Source organism: Salvelinus fontinalis, chromosome 16 (assembly GCF_029448725.1).
Source record: "Salvelinus fontinalis isolate EN_2023a chromosome 16, ASM2944872v1, whole genome shotgun sequence".
In the NCBI taxonomy this organism is placed as follows: Eukaryota; Metazoa; Chordata; class Actinopteri; order Salmoniformes; family Salmonidae; genus Salvelinus; species Salvelinus fontinalis.
In genome coordinates this window covers 13394906-13419133 of record NC_074680.1, presented here as the reverse complement: position 1 = coordinate 13419133, position 24228 = coordinate 13394906, and the positions used below count along the sequence as shown (strand labels likewise).

The window sequence follows — 24228 nt, the reverse complement described above, 5'->3', positions numbered from 1 at the left end:
CTTGGTGTCCACATCACCAACAAACTAACACGGTCCAAGCACACAAAGACATTCATGAAGAGGGCACGACAAAACCTATTCCCCCTCAGGAGACTGAAAAGAGTTGGCATGGGTCCTCAGATCCTCAAAAAGTTTTACAGCTGCACCATCAAAAGCATCCTGACTGGTTGCATCACTGCCTGGTATGGCAACTGCTCGGCCTTCGACCGCAAGGCACTACAGAGGGTAGTGCGTACAGCCCAGTACATCACTGGGGCCAAGCTTCCTGCCATCCAGGATCTCTATACCAGGCGGTGTCAGAGGAAGGCCCTAAAAATTGTCAAAGACTCCAGGCACCCTAGTCATAGACTGTTCTCTCTGCTACCGCACGGCAAGCGGTATCGGAGTGCCAAGTCTAGGTCCAAGAGGCTTCTAAACAGCTTCTACCCCCAAGCCATAAGACTCCTGAACATCTAATCAAATGGCTACCCAGACTATTTGCATCCCCCTTCTTTTACGCCGCTGCTACTCTCTTTTAGTATCTATGCATAGTCACTTTAATAACACTACCTACATGTACATATTACCTCAATTACCTTGACTAACCGGTGCCCCCGCACATTGACTCTGTACCGGTACCACCTGTATATAGTCTCGCTATTGTTATTTTACTGCTGCTACTTGTAACTTTTATTTCTTATTCTTATTCGTATTTTTTAAACTGCATTGTTGGTTAGTGGCTTGTAAGTTAGCATTTCACTGTAAGGTCTAAACCTGTTGTATTCAGCGCATGTGACTAATACAATTTGATTTGATTTGATTTGAAACACGCAATGTGTAGAGAATCATTGTAATCTAAACTGCTGTGAAATATATTTTCAATAACCAAAAATATTGTATTTTCAGCTGGTTGAAGCTGGTGTACAAAACCAAAAGTAAAAGACGCAAAAACTAAACTTAAGAACGGGAAGCATAGAAATAGCGCACATAGACAACATCTATCGCTTCTTAGAATTGCTTTCAATGACAGATCTGTAACTCACATTTCTATGTGAATTTGGTTGGGTTTCCTAAAAATCTACATATATCAGCTTTAAACTGAGCATACTAGGCATTATCTAGGCTAGGGTTACGTATTGAACTTTAGTTGAGCTCAGCTCAACGCTGATTGGCTAATAATTTAAAAAAAAAATTATCAAGGGAAATCAAATGCTTGCAAAACATCAATTATTCTAAGGCTATGGTGGCAACATTTTAAACTCTTTTTGTCTAGACAGCTTCAGATACATGGGATACACATACTGAAACAGAGGGGCGCTGTTTCCCTCACTCGGATGATTTCTCCGGTGAGATAGATTCAGCAAATTGAAGGAAAATTATTAAAACACAGAGACGAAAGATAAGAATATAAATAAAAAATAAAAAAAGTATATATGGCATCCATGAATACACAACACTGCAAGTGTGGCTTGTCTTCTACTTCAGTAACTTCGAATGAGTGAGTGTGGGGTGGGCAGGTTCAGGTTGGCGATTTGCATCCTGTGACAGACATACATGTGGTTGGGAGGAGAGTGAAACACACTTCCTGTGCTGTGTATGTACGGAGGCGTATTGCCACTTTCACTCGCTTAAATAACAGGATTCGCTTGTGGTAACTTCTCACTGCCTTGCCATATCAGCAACACATCCAAGATATATGGACATGCACTGTACAGAAAAGTAAAATCAGTAGCGTTTTGACAGTCACATTTATAGTGGAAATTGTAGATTGTGTCTAAATTAAGATTAAAAATGCACTATGCAGAAATCGCTCCGCCATTTCCTGGTTGCTAAAATTCTAATAGTTCCCCTAATTTCAGTTTATGTGACAAAACAAGCAGGTGCAGTGTAGACAATCATTGTATCATCTAAACTGCTGTGAAATATCTTTTCCATCACCAAAAATATTGTATTTTCAGCTGTTTGAAGCTTATGTACCAAACCGAGAGTTAAAGACGCAAAAACAAAACTTAAGAACGGGAAGCATAGAAATAACGCACATAGAACAGATGTACCGCTTCTTAGACTTGCTTTCAATGAGAATGACAGATCTGTAAATCACATTTCAATGTGAATTTGGTTGGGTCGCCCCAAAAATTGCATATTGCAGATTTAAGATTAAGATCACTTTATTTGTCTAATTGTATCAAGGTCAAACAGACCTCAAACAATTTGACTTCTTCTTTGGGGTGGCAGATAGCCTAGTGGTTAGAGCATTGGGCTAGTAACTGAAAGGTTGCTAGATTAAATCCCCGAGCTGACAAGGTAAAAATCTGTTGTTCTACCCCCGAACAAGGCAGTTAAACCATTGGAAATAAGAATTTGTTCTTAACTGACTTACCTAGTTAAATAAAGGTTAAAAATATATATATATCCCAGCCTCTCAGAAAGATACACATGGAACAGGGTGCCACTATACTATGGGGCCCATGGAGTAGTTGTTTTCGGGGGGTTAAGTGCCTTACTCAAGTCCACAACAGCACGCGATGGCATCTAAGATTTGATACCAGCAACCCTCCGGTTGCCAGCTCACTTCCTGACAGATTTTTCTTGTCAGACCTGGCATTTGAACTGGCAACCTTCCGGTTGCCTCTCAAACCACTATGCTATCTGCCGGCTGCCGACCCATATTTTGTCACATCGTAATAAGAATAAATAGGACTAGCTGAACTGAATGCAGGTCTAGTTTCATCTTAGATTCGTCATGTGAGTACATTGCCAGAGGGTGTTTTGTGTGTGTTTGTCCACCTTTGTGTCTGTATACGCCTGTGTGTCTGTGTCCGCTTGTGTGTGTGTCTGCTGCGTCTTTGTGTGTGCGTGTGTGTGCCTGTCATATTCCACTCATAGTCAATGTTTCCCTTAGGATGTATTTCAGCAGCGGTGGCAAATAGCGTGGGGGGGGGGGGGGGGTTAATCACTTAATCAGTAAAACACTATAACTAATTGAGAGGTCTACCATTACTTGTTACTTTTGTGAATTTTCATTATCCTCCCTCATGAGGGAGAGAAATGAGAAAATATCTTAAAGATATGTGGGTTTTTGGTAACGGAATTTCAAGGTACAAGGCAATGTTTCTTAAACTTATAGAAGGCAGAAACATTTCTCCTAAACTAAATATAAGTGTTGATATTAGTTGGAAGGGGTCTTTACTACAACATTATTCTGTTTTGATGTATTTCTAACACCCTTTAAGACTTTTTCTGGTAGATGTTTTCTAAGACTCGTTTCCTTCTGTTTGACCAGAATCAAAGCCTTTGATTATTTCTAATTCATAGGATGGAAAATTGTTGAAAGATGTATACAGTATATGCCTTAATTTTCAAAAATATTGACTCTTAGCTTGCATTTGACAGCCAATTGGACATGCTCCTATGTTCTTCACATGTTGGTGCTCATTGGCCCTTTTACATGGAAATAGACAATGACATTATGTATGGTGAAGCACTGTGAGGCATTTCTCGGTGCTGTCACACAGAGGGAGAACGTCTGTATGATAGACAGACAGTGGTACCAATGCATTGGATTCAACTCCACTGGAGAAAGACATAGTACAAAATCTACCATTACCCATGCGGAATCTATCCATATGAGACATCACCTCGTTTGTTATTCTTCCACACACTGTCTGGCAGGCAGTATTGAAGCACAGCCCCCTACTATGTACAGAGTACAGATAGTGCTGTGAGGTACATGTATAATTTACAGTGTAGAGCGTAGTGAAAGTCAAGTGCGGGTATGACTGAGTGTATCAGGATTCTCGTCTCTCTGAGAGGTTTGCTGAGGTGCAGGAAAAGCAGTCGGAGCGACGCCTCACCACCTCCTCTCCTCTCCCCATTATCACTCCCATCAATCCGTCCAAGGTGATAAGGACAGACTGTCTCTGGGGACGCCCGAGTGCCAGAGCGCTCCAGGGCAGACAGACCAAACCGTGGAGAGAGGCTGTAGATGAATATCCCTCTCTTTCTATCTATCTATCACTTTCATTGTCTTTTTCTTTCTGTATTCTCTATCTTTAGCTTTCCCTCCTTTATGTACCTTTATTAGGCTTTATATCTCTGTCTCTTTCTCTCTCTCTTTCGCTCTCTTTCTCCTCCATTAACATATTGTCTGTGAATGCAGTAGAGGGTTTAATGGTGCTCAAGCAGCGGTGTCTGTCATGTGATTATATTTCACACATGAATCCCATGATTTTTCATCATGACTGTCAGCAAACCTGCATCGAAACCTATATTCCATCAAATTCCTATATGAAATAAAATGTTTTTTTTTTAATGCAAAATGTATGGAAGTGCACACATTGATAAAAACGTATTGACCTTTTGTGCTATTTCTTATGAAATGTGAATCGCCCATAAGTTAGAAAAAAATGGAGATGTGATTTTTAGGCCATATCCCCCAGCCCTACTAGCACAGCAGAAATGTGTATTTTTATCAAAGTGTGAAAGCATGTGTACATCCTACGTCCTGATGCATGCAGTTCCCTCCCACTGGGCACAGACTGGTTGAATCAACGTTGTTTCAATGTAATTTGTCAACGTATTGTGATGTGGAATCTTTGTTGAAAATACATTGGATTTGAAAAAAGTCATCAATGTATCAATTATTAATTTGTATACAAACTGGCATTAAAGCCAGACTAAGTCAGTGGGACAGATGGAACTATCTAAGCAGAAGATACATCAAGTGTTGATATTTGGTTGCGTTGACAACCAAACAATTCAATATCACTTTTGAAATGCAACAAATAGTCTAATAAGAGGCCGACAAGTTAACAAATGATATGTTGGATTTACGTCTCCAACTCAACCACAAATAAAAGTTAAAGAATGTGATTAAGCCAGTGGCTCAGATGGAACTAACCAAGCAGTAGATATATCTAATTTAAAAGTTGATATTTGGTTGCCTTGTCAAACAAACACAATTCAATATTACTTTTGTAAAACAGCAAATAACCTAAAGTTAAGGTTATCTTACAAACGAATGTAACATTGGGTCAGTAACAGAAAGGTTGCTGGATGGAGTCCCCGAGCAGACAAGGTAAAAATCAGTCATTCTGCCCCTGAGCAAGGCATTAACCCACTGTTCCCTGGGCACCGAAGACGTGGATGTCGATTAAGGCAGTCCCCCGCACCTCTCTGATTCAGAGGGGTTGGGTTAAACGCGGAAGACACATTTCAGTAGTACAACTGACTAGGTATCCCCCTTTCCCTATCACATCCATGGCCACATCTTGAGGTTACTGTAACTATACATGTCTTCTTATGTAATCATATAAGGCGTGCATGTTCAACATAGCATGCAAAGGTCTTCGCAGGTCTGTGGAGATCTTCACAATTTCTGTAATAATCTGGGCAGAATCTCAAATGGCATTGATCATTTGCACCATGTACTTTTAATGTAATCACATCTCCAGACCATTTGTTTCTGCTATTAGATGAAGCACATTGATAACCCATTAATCTGTTGTATAAATAAACAACATATCTGACATTGTATTCCCATTTGAACTTTGTTGTGCTTTTAAATGGTTGAATGTGCAATGATAGACATTTGGGTGGTGACTAAACCGAAAATGAGACATTGTTTTTCCATTGGAATTTGGTTGTGCTTTTAGACAGGGATGGGAGGTTCAGCTCTTTTAATCAGATTTTTTCAACTTGTTCAGTCAAAAAGAAGAAATCTTTCGACTCATTTTGTTCATTTGAGTCAGTCATGCCCAGAGCACGACTGGTGAACGATGAACTGAAAACTCGAAAGAGTCATGGTTCGACAAGCCTCTCGTTCACGTCATTCACAATAGGTGTCTTATTGGAGCTGTCATTTGTGACTGAGACTTGCAAACGTGTGCTTTTAACAATGTACATTTGTTGATCGCTAGGCATTGTTGAGGTCTAGTTGGGGCCGCAACCGGACTAGATTGTGAACGACTCTTGACAGAGTGCATTGCTTGACTGCCGTGAGGGTGATAAGCGCGATGTCGTTCGGCCCCCTACGATTCTTTCCTCGAGTTCAGGTTTGTGGAGGTTCTAGAGTACGAGTGTTCCAGTGTGTTAAGGTTCTAGAAAGCTCTGTCCATCATAATATTCAATCATCAATGAATTGCGTTCACTCTTGCACCATGCACAATCAATGATCAATTCTTAACATGTCTTTTTCCTCTATGCTCATGATCTATTGTCCTGCGCACATATGACAGACAGTTGGTGGTCGGAGCACATCTCTGGAGCCGCTGAGCAGGAGTAGTATGTATTAATCCTGCTGTAAGACTCATTGTGGCCAGCACTAGCAGGTCACACGAATGATTAAAATGAACAAGTCGCTCAGAAAAACAAGTCATGACTCGCGAGTCAGTAAAAGGAGTAATTCAAAAAGCACAAATTGTTCGCGAACTGCACATCACTAGAAACCATAGTGATAACACATTGGAAATTCAACAAACTTTTGGCTGTCTTTTTGGGTGGGTGAATATAGTTTCTAATCTCATTGATCAACATCTCAATCAAATATTACCTAATTATCCATGTTGAAATGATGTGGTGTACCCAGTGGGCTGTGCTCGTATCTGTGCCACCAGTACATCACGTTTAATAGGCATGGAATTGAAAATTCATGTTCACAGCATGACAGTTGTTTTCACATTGTGGTTGAATTTTGGCGTTTCTTGACAGATAATTCCACATTCATGTATTCATCCGGACCTACCGCTGGTAAGAATTGTGCTCGCCGGATTGTAGGATTTTGACAGCATATTAGGGGATGCTTATACATTTTGGCAACATAGTTTGACACAGACCACCAATGTCATATATTTCATACACTCCAGAGGCTGTATGTATATGCTCTAATGTGTATGCATTGATTTAAGAGAAAAGCCCTCTTGATTGCCCAATACCAGGCTAGTCTGCTTTATAGAAACTAGAATGTCCCCAGTCCGGGCATTCTGGCCCAGTATTGGCACAGCTGATGGCTGGCTGGGTTGGGGTTGGATAACCTTGCCATATATCTGGCAGCCCATCTGGCATGGCAGGGCATGATTAGTGGAGCTGGGGCAGATGGTGACGAGATCATACCCTGGGTCTTTGTTGTTTTGGGGGGTGCATTAATCCATGGATTCCATGGGTGGGCCCACCAGATAAGCCAAAGCCCATGTTGTTTATTCCCAATCTCTCTTGCTTGTTTATAGGCCTCCAGATACGTATAGGTTATATTTGGTATGTGTCATGGCACCACTGGGCAAAACAATGGCAAAGGCCTTGCAGTCGAAGAGCCAGTGTGAAGCCAGTGAACAAGGCAGTAGGAAAAAGGCCTGTAGAACTCATCAAGCTCGGTGTGAGTGTGTGAGCGAGAGAGAGAGAGAGAGAGAGGAAACCCTTGAGAAGCTTCATGCAGAGAGAGGAGTTAGACAGGAAGGCAGGCATGGAATCCTCACGAACCACAGGAAGAAACATAGGCAGGGCGAGAGAGAATGAGCTGGATTCTTGGAATGCACTTTAGCTGGGGCTACATTCTACAGGCTGTCAGTCATTAACCAGCTGAACCCAGTGAACCTGAGTGGGGCTCTAAGGTTCTTCCTGGGAGCTAAGTTACACCGGCCAGCCGGCCAGTCAGACTCTATGACAGAGTCATGTGCTCCACGAGGAACGAGGGGTCATTGAGGGGGAAAACCACTCCAATCAAGGGAACAAAAACAAACACAGGTCATTGCTCTGGTCTGTTTGTTATGTTTGATCACTTAGTCAGCGTTTCCACCTCTTTCATTTTAATGTGGAAAGAACAGGGTTGTGTATTTCTCCTCACGCATTCTTATTCTACAAATACTATTATTGCAGCAGCTGTGGTAAATGTTGATAAGTTATTGAGTATTATAAACTGGGTGGGTCGAGCACTGAATGCTGATTGGCTGAAAGCCGTGGTATATCAGACCGTATACCACGGGTATGACAAAACATTTAATTTTACTGCTCTAATTAGGTTGGTAACCAGTTTATAATAGCAATAAGGCACCTCTGGGGTTTGTGATATATTGCCAACATACCACGGCTAAGGGCTGTGTCCGAGCACTCCGCGTTGCGTTGTGCTTAAGAACAGCCCTTAGTCGGTTACACTGGCCATATACCACACCTCCTCAGGCCTTATTGCTTAAATAATCTCGTGTTAATACAGTGCAATACAATACAACATTGGATGTGAGATTGTGCCCTATGTGGTGGATATTACACCTGTCTTTTTACATTATAATGCTTCCACATTCCTTTCCATGTTTGTGGCTGAAAGAAGACATATTTTGGTCTTTGATGTGAGGGGCTTAGTGTTTGTGAGTCTTGACGGTTCTGGGACAGATGACATAGTACAGTAGGAGGTAAATAAACAACCGCTTGGTTATACTCGTAGGAAGTGACGCACCACCTTGCTTTTACCCTCCAATCCTTTACTTGGAATGTTCACTGCAACAAAACATTGTCTCTTTTTAGTTTCTTGGTCAAGTTAGAACTCTCACAAGCCCCTGCAGTACTGTCATACACATCCGATATGACAGATAATACACTACCCACCATTTCAACCTGTACGCTCTCGTTGGTTGGCCCTCGCTTCATTCTAGTTGCCAAACCTACTGGCTACAGGTTATCTACAAGTCTCTGCTAGGTAAAGCCCCACGTTATCGCAGCTCACTGGTCACCATAGCAGCACCCACTCGTAGCACGCGCTCCAGCAGGTATATCTCACTGGTCACCCCCAAAGCCAATTCCTCCTTTGGTCGTCTTTCCTTCCAGTTCTCTGCTGCCAATGACTGGAACGAACTGCAAAAATCTCTGAAGCTGGAGACTCATATCTCTCTCCCTAGCTTTAAGCACCAGCTCTCAGAGCAGCTCACAGATCACTGCACCTGTACATCGCCCACCTGTAAACAGCCCATCTATCTACCTACCTCATCCCCATACTGTATTTATTTATTTATCTTGCTCCTTTGCACCCCAGTATCTCTACTTGCACATTCATCTCCTGCACATCTACCATTCCAGTGTTTAATTGCTATATTGTAATTACTTCGCCACCATGGCCTATTTATTGCATTAACTTACCTCATTTGCACTCACTGTATATAGACTTTTTGTTTTCTTTTGTTCTACTGTATTATCGACTGTAAGTTTTGTTTATTCCATGTGTAACTCTGTGTTGTTGTATGTGTCGAATTGCTATGCTTTATCTTGGCCAGGTCGCAGTTGCACATGAGAACTTGTTCTCAACTAGCCCACCTGGTTAAATAAAGGTGAAATAAAAAAATAAAAAATCTAATTTGAGAGGCCCCATAGAGATTGCCGTTACACATGCCTCTCAATGAATGTCTGACATATCTTAGGCAGATAATTATTACAGATAATGATGAGGAAATGGCTGCTGTGTCATGTTAATTGGCTGCTGTGTCATGTTAATTGCGATGTGAGAGAGGCACAATCTGCTCATTTTGTGATGGCACGAGACAGTGGTCTTTTGGGCTTGTGTTAATATTCCTCATCATGTTCCATTAACACCGATGGAACTGTGGAGGCCCTGAGATCAGCTTCTTTTGGCGTAGTCTAATGACTTTGGTAGGGACAGCGAGCATAGGGACCGTACCATATTTTGACGCATAGGGTAGATGGAGAGAGATGTAGAAGATAAGAGTTGTTAGTTGGATTGATGTCGGACATTGTTGGGGAAGTACATTGGTCCACAACCTTTCTTTCTTACTTGTTTATATCACCCATATCTTATTTTGGATGGATTCCCAGCCTCTAACATTTGTGTTGGCACTAGATGCTCTACCATTGCATGACTCTACAGATGTGAGACATCCAATCATTTTTTGGGTAACACCTGAGTTTACCAGAAACCCTAGAGTGTGCAAGATATGGAGACTGAAAGAAAAAGATCCCAGGCTATAAATGATGTCAGCCACAGAGCAGAAAGAAAAGAAAGAAGAGGAGAGTGGATGACTTAAATCTGGAAATGGACTGACAGCCAATAAAATGTCCCCACAGATGGAAACTCCCCTGCTTGTGTGAGGACAGGTGTAATGTATACACACAACTTGTCACAGAAGCTGCTCCGTTTTTATTAACGACAGTTATCATCACTGTCCCTGTGAGAAGGGAGGATGAGACTACGGGGGGGGGGGGGGGGTGCTTCCACAGAGATGCTTTTAGTTGTATTGTTTGTATGTTGTTGAATTTAAAATTGTGTGACTGTTTTTGTCTATCAGTGTTTTGTTACTTGTAAAACCAATAAACCAAGATGCTACTGAATATCTTTTCTTAATAATATCTCTTCCCAGCTACATCCTGACATCCAGGAACCAGGTCACAGTGACTCCGTTTCTGGATGAAATACACCAATGGATTACGCTCGGATTTCATCAATACATTTTCTCTTTTTAGGGCTAAAGTGTATCTTGAGTTCACATGTGTAACCTGAATGTCCTGTTGACCTCAATGCATGATTTGACACAAATATCTGAGTTAGGATTTTGGTCCTTACAGAATACATTTCCAGAATCTGACAGAATATCTGCTGCGCTGTGAAAACAAACTTTCTGAGTACAATTCAGATCATTTCATTGTGTACTGTATTATCTTGGTAGATTTTCCTTTATGGAAACACTGTAGGTGTGCAACGACCCACACATGTACTTTCGTTTTTCAGCTGCAGAGGATGTTAGTGTTAGCCAGTGAATCAAATATCCCACATGAAAGTGGTTGGCACAATTTTCCTCTCTTTGTGACTCATTTGTCAACAGAGAGGTTTCACACCCTCAGGGTTATCAGTCAATCTCTTTTTACATGTATGTGGATTTTGTCCCCATACATTAATATCAGTTATCATAAATTGCATATAAGCAAAATTATTACATACCCAGAGATATTTTGCCACTACTAGTCTTCAAGGATACAATTTTGGGATGTATTGATTATTGATTAAAGCTGATTGTTTGAGTGATGTTACGTTTCCATGTATGTTTTAGAGGAAGTGGAAATGGTAGCTGTTGGCCATCTCCATCCTTGTCTAACCTCTCAGAGGTGCCAGAGTCAAGTTCCCTGTTTTTCATCTTCTATGAAAGTACCTCAAAACCAGAATGTATTTAACAGAAAGTCACCCTGTGGTCTTGTCTCACACCTTCTCTCACTTCCGTCACAATTTTGGCTATTCATTTCCTCCTGACTTTCACTGCTGTGATATTTCGCTAGGTCCTCCCTCACATTGACATTAAGGTATCGTTCCGTGTCATAGCTCCAAACCACATTTCCTCCCCCAGACTATTTCCACTTGATCTGAAAATGAATGCTATGCTATGGAGGCGTGATAAACTGTGAAAGCATGTCACTGTTGTTCCTGACCTGTACTGTTTTGAGCTTGTTAACCACAGGACATTGCAGATATGAGTGGACCCCTGATGGCATTTCAATTTCTTTTAAGGAAAATGACAAATATTTGGTATTTGATGTTTTCATATTTGTAAGTTACATTCCCCCACTTCCCCACCCCCCTCTCTCTTTCGCTCATCTTTCTCTCCCACACACACACACCGGCTGTTGTGAGTTCGTCACCCAGCTCTGGGGTGAAACGTGATCAGCCACAGTTCTCCTGGTTTGCCGCCCGCTCCAGCTTTCTCGCTCTCTTTCTCCTAATCAGGCCTCTGTGTCGGAGGATCCATCCAGTCATTAATGGTCAGAGGCGGTATGGCGGGTGCTGAGACTGCCGCCAAATTACCACCAGGGGGTGTCACATGACAGGGGGTCAGCCTTGATACAGACCCCGAGGAGACATGTAGTTCTTAGGGTTCACACAAAGCCTTTACAATCACTCCTGGATGACTTTGGTCATTTAAGCAACTTTGATGTTTTAGGAACCGTTGATTCTGAGATGTTTTTCATGTTTTGCCTGTTTGCGGAATTTTTCAACTGAAATCCTTGTGTGGTTACTGATACATTCCAAGAATGGTCTGTTTGTACTGACATGGCTTTTGTCAAGCATTAAGCAGCCATGCAGACCCCCCCCCCCCCCCCCCCCCACACACACACACACACACATACATACATACATACATACATACATACATACACACACATATATACACACACTCATCCATTCAGTAGCCTGTCCATGTTTGACCATGAATGAATGCTGGGCGGCCGTGTTAGTTCTCTACACACACTGACTGACTGCTGGGGGTTATTCCTGGCCAGAGCAACAGTGTACGTTTCTGTCACATGGCCGCTCGGCTAGCTCTAAGCTGTCTGTTACCATTCTAAACTGGGCTGTGGTGGTGACTCACCCTGGGCTGGCTGGGCTCCGAACAACAAAGCGCTGAGCTGTGGGAAGTCATGATTCACTCCTCCTGCTCCCTCCGTTTAGTTCACTTTAGTTTAGTTACCACCACACGCCCAAAATACTCTCCAGGCTACTACGACGTGACCGCGCTCCCCACTGACTGGCTGGCTAGCATGGACAGACTGCTTTTCTCCAGCACCACCATGCATTTCTGCTGTTACCTATGGGGAATATCTGCTCTGGCCCACTGAGAGAAAGGGTTTACTAGGCCTAGGGTGCATTTAACTGGAGTCACTGACCCTGACATGGACTGGAGAGAGACATTACGCAATTTTTCTGTAAAGGTTTCTGAGGTATGCACTGCATGACTCATGGTTGTGGTGGATGTTAACTCTTTAGTGAGTGTGTTTTTGTCCTTTCATGGAGTGTCCAACTATGCACCATTACAAAGATGTTGTTTTTAGGGGAGAAAGAAAGTGTGCAACTTTAGTAGAATACAGCTGTGGAGTGGAGACCCAGCTATCTTGGGCTGACTAAGTTTGTGACCCACATCGTGGGTCCATTGTTTGTGCATGACTTTCCCTCAGAAAATGTGTGCGTGTGCATGGCTGTGCGCTGAAGTAGCGAGCAAGGTGAAAGTGACTATTGATAGTCAATGGCCAGAGATGGGAGCCAATGTTCAATGTATCATGTCAGCGTCTAGAGGGGAGTAGATTGTAAGTTACACCACTACTACTACTGCACACACACACTACACACACACACACACACACACACACACACACACACACACACACACACACACACACACACACACACACACACACACACACACACACACACACACACACACACACACACACACACACACACAGTCTCCCTCTTTTTCCTTATCTCTCGCTGGTTCTTTCTCTCTATTCTGTAGTTAAATCATGAACTACTCATAATGAAGGATCTCTCCTCTCCGTGATGAATGAATTTCAGATGCCGTGTGCTCTAACCTAGTTCATCTGAAATGAACCAGGCCCTTCATTAAACAGGCTGGCTGTGCACAGGTCGACTCACCCTTCAGTTGCGTCTCGAGTAACCCTTGAATATGCCATTTTCCTGTCTGGAGGGCCAGTGGGGAGCTCGTTTGCAGTAAATCCAATTTCACTTGACAATGCCTGGGTGCCTTATAGCCGTAAAGAAGATTGAGACTTGCACAAACAGTGTAAGGTATGACCTCAGATGACATACTGTATGTCATGGGTTTCACTGACCTTCTGAAAGTGATATCTCCTAACCCTGATTCTGGAACAAAGAGGTTTTGTTAAACGCAGATGATGATGTGACTGGTGCATTTCCGGCCCAGCAGCCCTCAGGGGAAGGCCCCTGGTAATGGACCCTGTTGCCCAGCTCCTTTTGCTTTCTCAATATCACTTGTCTTATGATGTTTCATCCAACCTAATGCCCCTTTTGATGACTAATTATAAAAACAAATGTGTTATATGTTCTTCCCCAATATGTGTTGGAACGAAAGTAGTCTGACATTGTTTTATTGATTTCACACATTGCCGTCGAGCTGGGCTATGTGTGTTTTGGTCGAGATCAACCTCACATAAAACCCACTTTCATCACCTTCCTTTTCTTATTCTCTCTCACACACACTCCCAACGCACACACACACCACACACATACACGCACACATTGTGGTGAGTTGAAAATAAGACATAATCAGGGCAGGAAGAACACAGGGTGGAGGGAAGTAGGGCATAGCAGTTGTCAGTGGTGTGTAGTGTACTGTACATCACCACCAACATCGGCCTTCAAGTGGGAAGCCCTGAATTATTACTGTTTGTTAATTAATATTTCTCTGCCAGCCCAGAGGAAGACTGGGGCCTCACTCTCTGTGCTCTGTGCTAAATAATTCACAGCTAGTTGCTGATAATCCTGCTGGTTTACTTTCGATCACACGGTTGTTTTCTTCCTCCTTTTTACTCAGGGGGCAGCCTTAGATGTGTGGGTGTTTTGATAGATGCAGATGGATTGAATATAGGCTAGCCTCACTTTAAACTACGAATGCCATGTTATAATATTGCACTAAATTACATTTACATTACATTACATTTAAGTCATTTAGCAGACGCTCTTATCCAGAGCGACTTACAAATTGGTGCATTCACCTTATGACATCCAGTGGAACAACCACTTTACAATAGTGCATCTAACTCTTTTAAGGGGGGGGGGGGGGGTTAGAAGGATTACTTTATCCTATCCTAGGTATTCCTTAAAGAGGTGGGGTTTCAGGTGTCTCCGGAAGGTGGTGATTGCTCAAAGGTTTATGTGCATTCCCTGTGGAAACTCCAGGTCGAAACAGGGATAATAGATCATACAATTTGTTTTGTTTTGTAAATTATCCTTGAAAAATAAATGCACTGTAAAAACTGTATTTTTCTTCTTCTTTTGATTTGGTACTATGGGTAGGGTTGCAAAGCTACCGGTAATTTACTAAAGTTATTGGAATCTTCACTAATTTTGCTAATTAACAGAAAATCTATGGCAATCTATTGTAACACTGGTCATTTATACTTGAATAACTTTTAAAATATCTATTCATATATAGTATTCATTTTTTATATCAGTGTCTATATTGTCCACGAGTTTCTAGTAGATAGACCATGTGGTTCAAGAGAAAATAGCCTAATTAATGACAAAAACATCAACAGTGGCATTACTCTTTCAACTATTGACTTTTTTCACAACTCCCACCAATTTGATGCCAAAACATTGACAACAAATACAGATTGACATCGTAAAATAAATAAAAGTGTGTAAAACATTTTTTAAAGGATTTCATGCTGAAACCCTCATATTGTGAAATTGTTAGATTACTTGTTAGATATTACTGCATGGTCGGAACTAGAAGCACAAGCATTTCACTACCCTCGCATTAACATCTGCTAACTAATTTGTATGTGACAAATACATTTTGATTTGATTTGATTAAATACCAAATGTATTCACTAATTTTATGGTTTATATTTAGGATAATGTTTAACAGCTATGTCATTAAATTTGTTATAAAAAATATTATTATTTAATCATTTCATGTGATAAGGCCACACAGAGGGCCAGAGATAATTACAGACACCTGTGATAATCGGAAGGACCCAAAAGGGACACTAAATGTCTTGTGATTACATCAGCTGGGCTAGACAATCTGGTCCCTCTCTTTCTAAAATTATCCGTCGCCATTGTTGCAGCCCCTATTACTAGTCTGTTCAATGTCTCTTTTGTATCGTCTGAGATTCCTAAAGATTGGAAAGCTGCCACGGTCATCCCCCTCTTCAAAAAGGGTGACACTCTAGACCCAAACTGTTACATACCTATATCTATCCTACCCTGCCTTTCTAAAGTCTTCGAAAGCCAAGTTAACAAACAGATCACTGACCATTTCGAATCCTACTGTACCTTCTTCGCTGTGCAATCCGGTTTCCGAGCTGGTCACGGGGGCACCTCAGCCACGCTCAAGGTACTAAACGATATCATAAAAAACAGTACTGTGCAGCCGTCTTCATCGACCTGGCCAAGGCTTTCGACTCTGTCAATTACCGTATTCTTATCGGCAGACTCAACAGCCTTGGTTTCTCAAATGACTGCCTCGCCTGGTTCACCAACTACTTCTCAGATAGAGTTCAGTGTGTCAAATCGGAGGGCCTGTTGTCCAGACCTCTGGCAGTCTCTATGGGGTTACCACAGGGTTCAATTCTCGGGCCAACTCTTTTCTCTGTATATATCAATGATGTCGCTCTTGCTGCTGGTGATTCCTTGATCCACCTCTACACAGACGACACCATTCTGTATACATCTGGCCCTTCTTTGGATACTGTGTTAACAAACCTCCAAACGAGCTTCAATGCCATACAACACTCCTTCCGTGGCCTCCAACTGCTCTTAAATGCTTGTAAAACTAAATGCATGCTCTTCAACCGATTGCTGCCCGCACCCGCCCGCCCGATTAGCATCACTACTCTGGATGGTTCTGAATATGTGGACAACTACAAATACCTAGGTGTCTGGTTAGACTGTAAACTCTCCTTCCAGACTCATATTAAGCATCTTCAATCCAAAATTAAATCTATAATCGGCGTCCTATTTCGCAACAAAGCCTCCTTCACTCACTCTGCCAAACATACCCTCGTAAAACTGACTATCCTACCAATCCTCGACTTCGGCGATGTCATTTACAAAATAGCCTCCAACACTCTACTCAGCAAACTGGATGCAGTCTATCACAGTGCCATCCGTTTTGTTACCAAATCACCTTATACCGCCCACCACTGCGACCTGTATGCTCTAGTCGGCTGGCCCTCGCCACATACTCGACTCCAGGTCATCTATAAGTCTTTGCTAGGTAAAGCTCCGTCTTATCTCAGATCACTGGTCACCATAACAACACCCACCCGTAGCACGCGCTCCAACAGGTATATCTCACTGGTCATCCCCAAACCCAACACCACCTTTGTCCGCCTTTCCTTCCAGTTTTCTGCTGCCAATGACTGGAACGAATTGCAAAAATCGCTGAAGTTGGAGACTTATATCTCCCTCACTAACTTTCAGCATCAGCTATCTGAGCAGCTTACTGTACATAGCCCATCTGTAAATAGCCCATCCAACTACCTACCTCATCCCCATATTATTTTTATTTACTTTTTTGCTCTTTTGCACACCAGTATTTCTACTTGCACATCATCATCTGCACATCTATCACTCCAGTGTTAATTTGCTAAATTGTAATTACTTCGCTACTATGGCCTATTTATTGCCTTACCTCCTTACTCCATTTGCACACACTGTATATAGATTTTTCTAATGTGTTATTGACTGTACGTTTGTTTATCCTATGTGTAACTGTGTTGTTGTTTTTTGTCGCACTGCTTTGCTTTATCTTGGCCAGGTCGCAGTTGTAAATGAGAACTTGTTCTCAACTAGCCTACCTGGTTAAATAAAGGTGAAATAAAAAAATTCAAAAACATAAAATCCTTGAAAGATACCAAAATTCTGGTAGTTTACTGGTAAACGTAGAAAGTTTCCAGTAATATAACCCTCCATTTGCAACCCTAACTATGGAAGATGATGTGGATCGATGTGGCATTCCTTTGAGTTGAGCTTCTGAGGTTAACTCATTGAGATCAGAGTCTCATTCACAACAGTGCCCTGATCACAGTAACGTAAAAATCCAAAATACAATATGAAACAAAACAGTGATCAATACAATGTACAATTTTATAAGAAAAACAATTACATTTCTCAGCTACTAGGAGCTCAATCAATACTTTAATTTGCCCGAGTGGCACCAGAACATCCAATTGTAATGAGTTTTGTAAATCGTTCCAGCAGTGAGGTGCGGTAAAACTAAATGCGTATTTACCTAATTCGGTGGACACCCGAGGAAGCTCAGGAGTTAACCAACACTGTGAACGGGTTTGGTAACTAATGTTTTTATTCTTCAACAATGAAGTTAGGTAAGTGCCTATCACAGCTGTGCTATCTAGTGCTGCGCTTGTTCATTTGAACAGAAGGCAGAGACAGTGAGACCCAGAGGAGCTGTTCAATATTTAATTGTTAATTGTTGTCGCTGATACTGTACAGCTTCATAAAGTCATCTACAAAGGAGACTTAGGGAGACCCTCCCACTGTGCCCTTTGTTAATGTGTTTGTTTATTGCCTTTGTAATGTCACACGCACACACGCGCACACACACACACACACACACACACACACACACACACACACACACACACACACACACACACACACACAGTTCCTCACTGAGTCGTTGCTCATAATAATAGTGTTGTATCACCAGCTGATTATTTCATTCTGAAAGACGAATTCTCGTCCTCGTTGTTAGTCTGTTGTACTGTAAAATGACAACTGATGTTTATCTCTGAGTTGATGTCTGATTTTGCCCACGCAACCTCCGTGTACACTGTAGCCAATTACAATGTAGTCACCTACAGGCACACCAAGGCAAAACAGTCTTACAGCACTTTCTATACTGTGTATACCCCGCCAACCTCAATTCACGTCCTGTTTATTTCACCCAACTAGCTCTACCCTCCGTCTGAACCAGCCAAAGCTCAATTATCTCCAATATGATCCCAGAACTGTGACATGCTGAGAGTGGAACGAGAAGGGATGAGAAGGAGGGGTGAGCAGGGGGATATGCTCTCCTCCCCTGGCTCTCGTCAAGTATTAACAGTTGGACTCCCAGAAGCCTGGAGTAATGATTATACAGTTAGCTGCCTGTCTGTCTAGAAGCTGTCTGTCTGGCAGACAAATATGATGTAGAAATATGTCATCCACACACAACAGACAACATGATGAAACGGCCGGCAACGGTTTGTTTACAGAAACAGACTGTTTATTAATATTCATCTGGTGTTTGTGGTGAGTTAATGAATTCGACTTTGAAGATCAAGTGTCAAACATAAGAATGATAGCTAGTCTAATTTGCAAAGGTATGTCATGTGGTTGCTAGTCTAATTCGCAAGGTATTGTAAGGGTATTGACACTGGTTTGAAGTTATGGCTCATTTCCATTGACATATCGGTGTATTAAAGTTAATGAGGGAAGGTTGTGGTTGTCCTGTAGATGAGCAGAGAGAGATGGAAGGTGTGGAAGATTAGGCCAAGGAAAGGGAACAAGCTCTTTGTCTGTGGCTGGTTTGTTGTTTTGTCCGAACTTTTTGTCCTCCACATTTATCAAACCGTTAAAGAGAAAATTGTTCTGTTCTACTGCTGGCCTGCTTAGCTCACAGAGACTACGAATGAGGGCAATCAATCTGTTCAATCAAGGGCTGATTCTGTTCAATCAAGACCAATTAATGGCATCAGGCGTATTACTGTAATAGTACTAGTCAACACTGCTCTAGAAAAATACAGTTTTTTGACAAGGGGGAAATTATAAATGCTGAAATGTATATTCTGTAATAACCTAAATATTATGAGGAGAGGGACACCAAAGTGGCTTATTAATAGCATTTGCAAGCATCACCGTTTATTTATGGAGCTACAAAGAAAGGGAATATTATGATGCTATTGTGAGCCTTTTCTCCCCTAGTCATAAAGGTAACCTGAGGGCAAATAGTAGACGATTTAGAATTCTGAGAAGATTCCCCTCTGGAGTCTGTTCCTCTGCGGCAGGCCCCTGGCTCCAGGCTCTGCACATTAAAACACCGTGACACAGCAGAAAGAAACCTCTCCAAGCATGATGAGTCCACACACACACACACACACACACACACACACACACACACACACACACACACACACACACACACACACACACACACACACACACACACACACACACACACACACACACACACACACACACACACACACACACACACACCACACACCACACACTCCTGGGCTCAAATAGACAGACTGCAGCTTCAGCTGTCTGTAGGGCTGCAGGAGCTTTAAGTGCTCTAGTGTTGAGATGAGCACAATGGAAAATGCCTCCGCATTGAACCACTTTGAATCCATGTGGAACCATACCGAGTGACGCTACCTTAGACTTCCTGCACATAGCGTATTTATTTTCTATGCTTTTATTGTCACATCATATGATTTCCAATGTGCTTTACATTTATTTTTTTACAATTAACGCTAAATCGTTGTTGTCTGTAAGGGCTAGAGCCCTTAACTAACGTCATCGTTGTCCTTTCCTAGGTATCAGCACAACAAGATAATGCTGTTTGTGCTGTAGGCTAGTAATCTCAAATCGCCATGAACGTCTGAGCTATGAATGTGGGTGAAGAGAGACTAGTCCAGAGACTACATGTGTATCCTATTAGGAAATGATCACGGGATGTATGTCAGGTTTGTTGAATCCAGGATTCTCTGTTGAAGCTAGTGGCGAAGAGGTGATAAAAACATATTTGAGGTTTGTCATTACTGTGGTATGTCCCCTGTCTAACTGAACACCTGAACAGAATACAAGTTTGTGCGCTTGTGCGTGCATGCACGTGGGCACGTTTGTACGTGTATGGAGGAGAGAGAGAGCGTTTTCTTTTCTCCATATTTGTAAAAGAAAGAAAGAAAAAAAGAAACCTCAGAGAAATTAGGTCCTTTGCATCCTTTGGGTCCATTGACTGTGTATCCAACAAACATCGTGTCTGTGTCTCTGCAGGACGTGAGCAGGATGTCTGCGGATGAGGGGGCTCATGCCCACGTCAGGTCCGGGGATGCTCCCATGTACGTGTATGAGTCGACGGTGCACTGTGCCAACGTGCTGCTGAGTCTGGAGGACCAGCGGCGGCAGGACATCCTGTGTGATGTGACGGTGGTGGTGGAGGGGACGGAGATCAGGGCCCACAGAGCCGTCCTGGCAGCCAGCAGCAGATACTTCCTACAGGTGCTGCTGGGACACACACACCCCGAGCAGGAGCCAATCATCAGCCTGTCTGACAAGGTGGGTAATGACCAATCATGTACATGTATATGTATGTCTAACAGCCCTTAGAAAGCGCTATAACTTGACTTGAAAGACTTTATGCGCCCCTGGGCGTGGCCGTTTTATACTGTTACAATGTATTATTACACAGCCCTTCCATTACATTCAGATACCTGCAAAAGAGTGGTAGAAAGGACGTGTCAGCCAAAGAGAGAGACAGAGAGAGAGAGAGAATCTAGACTTATTGAGTACTCAAAATTCATGATCTTTTGTGTCTGTGTGAGGCAGAGAGAGAGTGAGATAGAGACAGGGAGGCGGCCGGATAGCTTGCTCAGGTGTCACACTGAAGCATTCCAATAGCTTGTTTACCTAGTGTTGGAAGGATTCCTGAAAACCCTGTGTTAATTTTCAGAATCAGTGATACGTTATCTTTCCGCCGTTTCCGCCGCTTTATGTAATCGCGGCCGGAACAGCCCCGGCCCACATCCCAGTGGCTACCATTAGCATATAATGTCCTAGATCTGTCAATTTGATTATCTCTTTGACTCTACCTCATATAGTAATCACTATCAACGCCTGAACCACTTCACATGTCAAAATCCATCCTCTAATGACTAGAAAGCATGGCTTATTTCAGTTGTTGTTTGTTTAAAAAAATATATATCTTTATTCAAGTTTTGCACATTTTACAATCATAAATAATTCACATGAATTCAAATGAACTTTCACATCAATACATTTATGTTCATAATTACATAGCATGGTTTACAGATTTAATAGTTTCCATAGAGGGTTTTTTTCTTCTTGTTTTTAGTTTCATTTTGGTTTGTAAAATAAATAGTGTTTGAACAATAATGTTGTTTTATAGTCTTATAGACATTTTGTCTTCCACATTTTACTGTTCATAATGCATTATATTGTCCACAATATTTGTTTAGTAATGTCAATGCATAATATTGTTCACCATACTTCTTTAGTAAAGTAATCCATGTAAATATCGAAGACACCTTGATTTGGGATTTCTACATACATCAAACCCGATAATTCTCATCAGATCCCATATTTCTTTACTTCTGTAGTATTTCACTTAAAGGTGTTCTAAATTCTCTTCATCATGACAATTAGGACAAAATTAACTTTTGACAAAACGACTCCACTTTACTGCAGCACGCACTGGTCATTTTTTTCAAAGGAAATGTCACGTTCCTGACCTGTTTTCCTTTTTCTTGTATTTATTTAGTTGGTCAGGGCGTGAGTTGGGTGGGTTTGTCTATGTTTGACTTTCTATGTTGGGATGTTTGTGTTCGGCCGGGTATGATTCTCAATCAGAGACAGCTGTCAATCGTTGTCCCTGATTGAGAATCATACTTAGGCAGCCTGGGTTTCACGGGTGTTTGTCTTCCGTGTAGTCGGTGTGCCACACGGGACTGTTTGTCAGTTTGATTTTCATTTTGTTATCTTGCTTCATATAGTGTTCAGTTCAATGCTAATAAATTATGGACACTAACCACTCCGCGTATTGGTCCGATCCTTCTCGCCTCTCCTCGTCCGAGGAGGAGGAATATGAAAGCCGTAACAGGAAAAAGGGCAAATTAAGTCATACAATTAAAATTTTGACACACAGCTCCATATATGCACACATGCAAATGAACATGTGCACATACGCAACGCACAAACACACAATACACACAATTCCTAACTCTGGCACTCATTGTTCTAAACTGACCTGCCTAATTGGCCTCCCATCCTATTCTAACCACCTCTCGCCGTCTTTGTATTCATGTTACCTGATGAAATTGCTGTACAATATGATCTTGTTGCCATCTGATGCACATTCAGATGTCATAAATCAGCAGTGCAGAGCTCTCCCTGTCCTCTGCCGTGCCTTGATTGTATTACTGTTGATGATATCTGGAAATGTGCATGTACATCTACTGTTGCTAGCCCCAATTCTGACTTGTGCTCTGATATCTGCTTCACTGATTTCTGCTCTCATAAAGGCCTGGGTTTTCTGCACGTTACCTAAAATGGATCAATTGAAAGTGTGGGTTCACAGCTCACAGATGTGTTGGTCATTACTGAGACGTGGTTAAGGAAGAGTGTTTTGAATACTGATGTTAACCTTTCTGGTTATAACCTTTTTCGGCAAGACAGATCTTCCAAAGGTGGGAGTGGCAATCTTTACCAAGCATCACCTTCAGTCCCCAAACAATTTGATTTTCTGGTTTTAAGCATTAAACTTTCAAATAGCTCTTGGTTGACTGTTGCTGGGTGCTATCGTCCTCCATCAGCACCGGCCTGTGCCCTACCCTACCTGCCCTAAGCTCTCTCCTGGCCCCTGACACTAAGTCTGAATTTGTCTTGCTTGGTGACCTAAATTGGGACATGCTTAAACCACCTGACCAAGTCCTGAAGCAATGGGACTCCCTAAATCTTTCTTAGATTATTACCAATCCCATTATTACCACTCCCCCCTGACTCCAAACACCCAGAAAAGGCTACTCTCCTCGAAGTTATCCTCACAAATAATCCTGATAGGTATCAGTCTGTTGTTTTCTGTAATGACCTTAGTGATCACTGTTTTACAGCCTGTGTTCGTAATGGCTGCTCAGTGAAACGAACTGTCCTGATTTGTCATAGACGATTGCTAAAAAACTTGAATGAGCAAGCCTTCCTTAATGAACTGGCCTCTGTTAAATGGTATAGAATCAGCTTGATCCCCTCCGTCGAGGATGCTTGAACCTTTCTTTTTTGATATTTTCAGTGGTATTGTTCACAGACACGCCCCTATAAAGAAAATTAGAATTAAAAACAGGTTCAGCCCCTGGTTCGACCGTGATCTTGCAGATGTCACGTACACTCCCTCTCCGGCCTCTAGGTCATTAGGCTACTGATTATCCCGCACACCTGTCACCATCGTCTCGCCCACCAGCGCCTCATGACACTCACCTGGACTCACCTGGACTATATCTGTCACTCCCCTTGGTTCTTTCCTCAGGTGTTATTGACTCTGTTTTCATGTCGGTGCGTTGTTTGTGTTTCGTGTATATTTTAGTTATTAAAACACTCCCTGAACTTGCTTCCTGACTCTCAGCGCACTCGTTACAGCAGAGTTACTCCACCTCAAGAATTGCATTTGGTGAAAGGCTCAGCACACGCATACTCAGGCTGACCGGCTATCGTTCAGGCAAATGAGAAATAAGTGCACTCAGGCTATCCGGAAGGCCAAAGTTAGTTTAAGGAGCAGTTCTCTCTCTGTGGGTCTAACCCCAAGAAGTTCTGGAAAATGGTTAAAAACTTGGAGAATAAACCCTCCTCCTCACAGCTGCCCATGTCCCTTAATGTTGATGATGTGGTTGTTACTGACAATAAGCAAATGGCTAAGCTCTTTAATCACCACTTCATGTCAGGATTCCTATTTGACTCAGCCATGCCTCCTTGCCCATCCAACATTT

At 42.2% G+C, this 24228-nt stretch overlaps 1 protein-coding gene across 1 annotated transcript in view; it reads left to right on the top strand.

The window, feature by feature from the left end:
* LOC129812667 (transcription regulator protein BACH2-like) overlaps positions 1-24228 on the top strand; it is a 41340-nt gene that overhangs the window by 5458 nt on the left and 11654 nt on the right. The window contains exon 2 of the mRNA XM_055864427.1: positions 20510-20791. Within this exon, the coding sequence (XP_055720402.1) occupies positions 20522-20791 (270 nt within the window). The 5' untranslated portion in view covers positions 20510-20521. The remainder of the gene's footprint in view (positions 1-20509; positions 20792-24228) is intronic.